Source organism: Quercus suber, unplaced genomic scaffold (genome assembly GCF_002906115.3).
Source record: "Quercus suber isolate HL8 unplaced genomic scaffold, Cork oak 2.0 scaffold_290, whole genome shotgun sequence".
Lineage (NCBI taxonomy): Eukaryota > Viridiplantae > Streptophyta > Magnoliopsida > Fagales > Fagaceae > Quercus > Quercus suber.
The window spans coordinates 543,825-550,901 of NW_027069746.1; the positions used below are offsets into that span (position 1 = coordinate 543,825).

A 7,077-nucleotide genomic window follows, 5' to 3' on the forward strand; every position below is an offset into this window, starting at 1 on the left:
AAAAAAAAAATCAAACAAAAAATTTAGAGAGAGAGAGAGACTTTTTATTGTGAGGGAAAACTATGCATAAAATGGAAGAGATAGTGACAAATTTATAGTAGATGGTGTGAATAAGAAGACAAAAATAGAGGAATATAAAGGGAAAGAGGAAGAATGATATTAATGTAAAGGGTAGTGGAGAGATGAAAAGGTAAGGGAGGGAGAAAAGTTGGAGAAGTAATGGGGAGATGAAAAAGTAAGGAAGGGAGAAAGGTTGAAAAAGTGTAAATATTAAAAAAAAATGTTAAAAACAATTATAGGAAGATTGGAAAGAAAAAAGATAATGACGTAAATGCTGATGAAACTCAACTGGAGCATAGCAACAATAAATGCTCCTCTTCAACTTTTAGATATATATAGATGAAAGCACATGTAGAGAACACTTGCACGCACGAATGCACATGCTACTTCAAGAACTACCCTTGTACATGTGTTGGGGCTGATGAGGAATCCCATAATTAGGGGCGGACCTACAGTAGGGCAAGGGGGGGCCATTGCCCCCCCCCCCCCCCCAAAACCCAAAAAAAAAAAAAAAAAAAAAAAAAAAACCTAGTATATGTGTATATATATATGTTGAAATTTTAAATTTTGGTCCTAATAGCCCCCCAATTAAATAAAAAAAATAAAAAAAAACTGGTATACATATGTAATTTGAAAAATTAAAATTTGCCTTTAAATATATATATTTTTGGATCTCTTCTGAAATAGCGTTAAGTTCCATTTTGATAAATGTGTTGAAATGTTTAAGAAACACTTATTTTATATGTAGTATTTTGTTGAATATGAAATAAATGTTAGTTTTATTTGGGGGGGGTGTGGGTGGGTGGCGGAAGGGGAGATTTGGTGTGAGTCGATCCCATTTGAATAATCAATCAGTATGGAATAACATAGGGCAGAGCACAAACATCAGCTGACTCTATCCTCAGAGCTTCTGCCCAAACCTGTGGTGTCTCCTCAACCCTTGAAGATTCCACCTTGGGCTTTTCTGATTGGAAGCCATTGCTGCTAAACAGCCATTCTTGGTCATCATAATCAGACAGCTCATCCATCTTGGGTACTGTATATACCTGGCTTAAATACTTGGAATCCGGATGAGGTGGTTTTGCAGCTGCTTCAGCGATTTGATCAGCTTGTGCAGTGGCAGGCATGGGCTTCTTCAAGGAGACAGAAGATGAGGGTACCATATATACCTGGCTTAAATACTTGGAATCCAGATTGGGTGGTTTTGCTGATGCTTCAGCAATTTGATCAGCTTGTGCAGTGGCAAGCATGGGCTTCTTCAAGGAGACAGAAGATGACTGATCTATAATGCCATTTAGCTTGGGTTCCTTAAGGTTACTGGCTGCTCCTTGCCTATCCGCATAGGTGACAGAAGTTTGGCAAGGTTCTAACATCCTTCCATTTTCTGAAAAATGATTGGAGGAAGTCGGTCTTGCCAACTTATTAGGCCTACCATCATTGGCTGTAAGAAGATTGAAAAAGGAAGCATCACTTGTCGGCTAATAATAAAATTATGAGAGTTTGAAACAGCTTGACAAAATTGACTCAATGTAATACCAAAAATCATAGACAATTAACTCAGAAAATTTTAACACAAGAATATCTGGAATCACAAGAGACCCACCAAAGTCTTTTAAGGGATAGTGCCTACAACCACTCAAGCAAGAAATTAAGGTTAACACAACTTGAAAGCAATGACTGGGCTGCAATAATTCATGGTTCATTATGAAGAGAACTCACCGTGTAAAACTCCATTTGTCTCAACTTCCTTCCGTTTCTTTAGATTTTCCTCAGAAGCAGCATTCTTGTTGCTGCCCTCCGGAAGTTGGGGGGTTTTAATATAATGGCTACCTATAAGGTCATTCTTGTTGCCCTCTTTTAATTTATTGTGTCCCGTGTTCTTATGTTCAACTTTCACCTCCTTTTTCTTCTCTTTGTCCCTGTTCTTATCCTTCCCTTGGCTCTTTTTCTCTCTAACTTTATCCTTCCGTTTATCACCTCCTTCCTTTTCTTTGGTCTTTTCCTTCTCTTCCATCCTTTTCTCAATATTTTTCTCAAATGGTCTAGGCAATCCTTCAACTCTAGTTTGAACAAATGCAGCAGGATTCTGATCCAGCGAATTACTAAATCTTGCCTCCTTCTTGATTCCTTGCAAATCCATCTTTCTATCATCAACCCTCTTGGTCTTATCCTTACCTTCAGCCCAAGTGCCAGTACCTTTAGCCACCAATTTGACCATCTCCTCATTCCGGTCCATATAAGTAAATTTTTCAACCAACTTGTTCTCAGTCGCTCTGTCATCATCTTTGATCCTCCTGCCCAACTCAGCCAGATGGATGCTCTCACTGAGTTTCTCTCCATTGTGCCCAGAAAATCTTGTTTTGTTTGAAATACCATTTTTATCTTTATCCATTTCCTCATTTTGCATGAGTTTTTCACCAGAGTGACCCTCAGCTTGCCCTGGAAGTCTCTTCTCATCTGGGGCACTGTTTTTATCTTTAACCCTGTCCTTCTCCTTCTCCTTCTTTTTATCTTTGTGTTTTTCCTTCTTGTCTTTCTTTTCCGTATGCTTTCCATCACTTCTATCTTTCTCTCTTTTCTCTCTACCTTCCCTCTTCTCTTTGTCTCTTTTCTCTTTTTTATGCTTCTTTTCTCTGTGCTTTTCCTGTGAACCATGAAAAACAAAGATAAGAATATGTTTTCCAAAAAAAAAAAGATATATGGCAAAATTATGTAATATTATAAAGCTGCAGAGAATAATGAAGAATTTTCATATAATAAGCTCTTATTTCCCAAATTAAGTAAATACATCAACAGGAAAAAAAATTTCTCTTGGTCTTTTGAGTAAGATGTATAACTACAAAGAACAACAAAGGCTGAAATTTCAATCAAAAGAACCACGACCAATTCGGGGGACTTGATAAAAAATAATTTCAAATATATATGTGTGTGTGTGTGTGTGTGTGTGTGTAGTATTGCATAAAGAGGTAAAGATCTAATGCTTCAAAGCATTGGTTGGGGAGTAAGGCAATTAATTCTTCCCTCCCCTGTACATCCATATATACATACATATATAGGTAATGAATGGGGATCTAAAACAGGATATGATAAATATAATAAAAATTGTAAGAGAGAACAAAAAGACAAAGTAGTCATGATGAAGTAATTATTCAAAATCAAGGTGGAATAAAGAATTCACATGGCGGAGACAAAAACATCAACAAATACTAAAATAATTACTGATGTGCAACATGAGCAAAATGTTGCCAAGCAATACAGGAACTTGTGGATTGAATTGCACGATGTGTCCTTGCAATTTCCCAAAGCTCCAAGGTTTTTAAGTTTGGTTGACCACAGGTTTGTATAACAAGTGAGGCCTAAATTAAATATGGAATAAGGATTCTTGTAAAAACTATAAGTATGGCTCCAAGTATAAAAAGATACTGTTCAGTTACATGTTACTAAAAGACAAATCTCAAAGGAAGCTAAAAAGCGCCATAATCCCATCTGCTCCTCACTCCCAAATGCCATCAGACTTAAAAAAATAGAACTTAAATGACTGTTAAGTTAAAATGTTTCACATACGCAAGTTCCTAATCACCTTTTTCCATGACTTCCTAAGGACATGCAAAACAAGTGCCAAAAAATATCTTCAGTACAAATCATGGCGTATCACAAAAGCCTCCCCCTCAAATCATGGCATAATCACCCATTTGCAAACTCAGCAACGTTGAGTTCTTTGAGAGCTTGGTAAGATGTCTTCCTAGCTTCATCATGTTTTTTTAACTAATTTCAATTACAATATCAGAACCAGTCCACAGAAATGTTGTAATGCAAAATATATATATATATATATATACACACATTCAATAATTTAAAATCTTCACTGAACACCATAAACCAATCCCCACCAAGCTAGTAAAACTACAAAACAGCTCATCATGCACAATTTGCTGGACCATAGATACTTCTCACACTATCAAAGTAGGCCATACTTGACCTACTTATTAATGATATAGCACAAACAAGCCTAATATTAAATGTGTTATGTGCATGATTACTGAGTCATATACATTGGTCATCCAGTAAAATGATTTAGTTCATAAATGTTTAAATACTAGCAGAATCATTTGAGACAATCCTTTGAGAAAAGGTGAAGTGACATGGGACATATTGGAGAATGTCTAAATGTGCTTATGGTGGGCTAAAGTTTAGGGAAATTTTTGGAGATAGTTAAATTTTTAAACAAGGGTTAGGTTCCAAAATGAATAGGGTTTTGTAAGGAAGAGAAAAGATTTGATTTAGGATTGAAATAAGGAAAGCAAAAACGGAAATCGAATTTCTTCACAATCTAAGAAGAGTGAGTGAACAGTACTCATGAACATTAAAGAAAAAGAAGAGAGAAAGGAAAAGAACAATAAGGTCAACATGGCTCAATACTCAAAACACTCAATATTGTATTGATAAATTCCTTGTTTAAATAGGGATTTAAAATAATAAATATATAAATATCCTTGTTTGAGTACAATAACGCACTCATACAAATCCTAAATTTTAATTATTAATAGAGCTAGGACTCATACTTTGACTAGTAAACCAAAACCCACACACTTAAAAAGACAATTTTTTTTTTTCATTTTTTATAATTCAATAGTTGTGGTGGGAGGATTTGAATCCTAGATATCTCCAAAGGAAACACCAAGTTTCCCATAGGTGCCAAATGAGCTACAAGGACTTTGGTCCAACAATTAGAAAGTTACTAAAATACCCTTTACACTAGAATAACCAAATAATACATAAATTAAAATGTAACACCCAACTAAGTATCGACACTTCTTTTCTTGTTGATAGTGACTAATATTGACACTTTTTTTTTTTGGGGATGACATAGGAGAACTTCACTCAGATTAGTTGCACGTCATAGAGTATCATTCTATACAACAATCCTCACTGTTAATCAAACTCCTACGGGCAACTGATCCCACTTGCCAAAACCAGTTACCAGGCAATCCAGAGGCTTTTCACCAAGAGTTTATCCTCATGCACAAGAGGCAAGTAACTACTATCGACGCTCATTCTTAGGCTTTGCCTTAACCTTAGGCTTCCAAATAGGATCTCTTTTCTCTAAGCACACTATGGCTGCACCATCAATTCTTTCCTTCCATCAACAAGTTAAGTGTACTTCTTGTTATCATTAGCAAAAGAGTAGGTATTGAAGATCTGTTTAATTATTTTAAAAAGTGGATGAATGACACATATCATACCCTCATCATCTAGATCTATGTCATCATAAGTTCACTTTCATGTTAGCATTGAGGAGTTCAAAAATGTCTTCTTCAAGTTTAGGTTGTTTGGTTTCCTTGATTGCCTCGACTTCTTTTAAGACTATCCTTTTCAAGCATAGTAATTGATTTTGAAGGACACTAAGAAGACATATGGCCAACACCATGACAAGTGTGACACTTTATTCAAGAATTAGATCTCCCACTTCCTTGTAATTAAGTAGTACATGAATGAACATTCTTGTTTGGAGCATTAGATAGACTTCTACCAATTGACATCCACAATTGTTCTCTCACCTTTGATATTGCTTGCTACCGCAACTCTTATTAAGGCTTCCCTTTTACTACTCCTTTCCATCTGGTATGCAACTTGAGTTGCATTGACCATGGTATAAAGTGTCCGTTTAGGAATAGCTTATTTAGCCAAACAACTTATTTAGCTTTTTGGTGAAAGTGTGCTAAAGTATACTTGTACTTTGAAAAAGTTTTTTTTATAAAAATAAGGTAAGAAAAAATAAGGTTTTAAAAAGCTATACATAAAAGCTAAAAGTTGAGCTTACAAGCTCTAGCCAAACAAACATAAAGTATACTTGCAGCCAAACCAAAAGAAATATTAGAATTTAATCCATGACAATCATAGAAATCATCCCATGGAAATCCCAATCTCATAACCAAGCTACAAAAATTGTTGGTGTACTCTTCACTTAAATAACTCCCTTGCACCAACTGTGTGAATTGCAAGCGAGCTCATTGCTTATAAAAACGTGGTACAAGGTAATGAGTCATAGCAATTCACCTATCCTCCCAATATTGAATCGCTACATAATGAGTTTGTAGATACTTTTCCCACCAATTCTAGTTATCCCTCTGAGTTTAGTCTATGCAAAAAAAAAGGAAAGTTTGTGCCCCTCGCTTAAGATATAGTATATACCATTTGATAAGTTATCCAAACTATGTAACCAATCATAATTCACCTCTGTATGGCTCTCCCCATGAAAATCACTACCTTCTAGTTCAACACCTCTATCTGCATCAATCAATCTAGGCTCTCCTTGAGGTTAGACCAATTACATTGTGTTTCTTAAGGGTGTACTTGGCTAATGCTTGGTCCATAGGAATTTAAGGAAGGAAAAGGTAGTGAGCTTGAGGGGAGCATAAAGGTTGAACCTGGACTAAATTTAAAGGATTTGGGTGCTTGATAAGTGGTTGTTTTTAGAAGAAATCTTGCTTGCCGAGAACAGCAACAAATAGTCCATCTAAAGCTTCTTTAATAGCTGATAATTATTTAAGTTCGTCTCTATTGAATTCACCTTCTAATTCAACTGATTCAAAGTCTTCTTTGTTTTTCCATAATCTTGAGAAAAAGCGTTCAATTTGGAATCTAATTGTGTTAGTCACCATTATCTCAGATAAGAAATTTCGTTGAGCGGTTGGTGGGAAACTTTTTCAGCAATAAACTTGCAGCAGAATTTTAGCTTTGAAACCAAATTGAAGAATTTTTCTACATATGCTTGTTGTGGGTTAAAGTTTAGGGGGATTTATGAATCTAAGATTTAGAACTTCTTAAAAGAAGGGTTATGGTTTAAGAATGAACAAAGTAGTCAATATCGTACTGGAGGGTGTTTATGAAGTTGTACACCGGTATTAACCATGTATAAGTTAGAACTATAATTGATTGATTACAAGTTAGAACCCATGTATTTTGTTAAACAGCTTTAAAAAAAAAATGTGATCTCCAAATCAATATATTGTCTAA

The 7,077-nt window shown here is 35.3% G+C and overlaps 1 protein-coding gene across 1 annotated transcript; it reads right to left on the reverse strand.

Moving 5' to 3' along the window:
• Positions 1 to 851: 851 nt before the first annotated feature.
• Positions 852 to 6,722, reverse strand: LOC112027610 (uncharacterized). The gene is made up of 4 exons (XM_065782113.1): positions 6,632 to 6,722; positions 6,296 to 6,348; positions 1,780 to 2,704; positions 852 to 1,501 (listed from the first exon to the last, which is right to left on the reverse strand). Exons 1-4 carry the CDS (start codon positions 6,720 to 6,722, stop codon positions 912 to 914), a joined length of 1,659 nt encoding a protein of 552 aa, XP_065638185.1. The 3' UTR covers positions 852 to 911.
• Between the last annotated feature and the right edge of the window lie 355 nt (positions 6,723 to 7,077).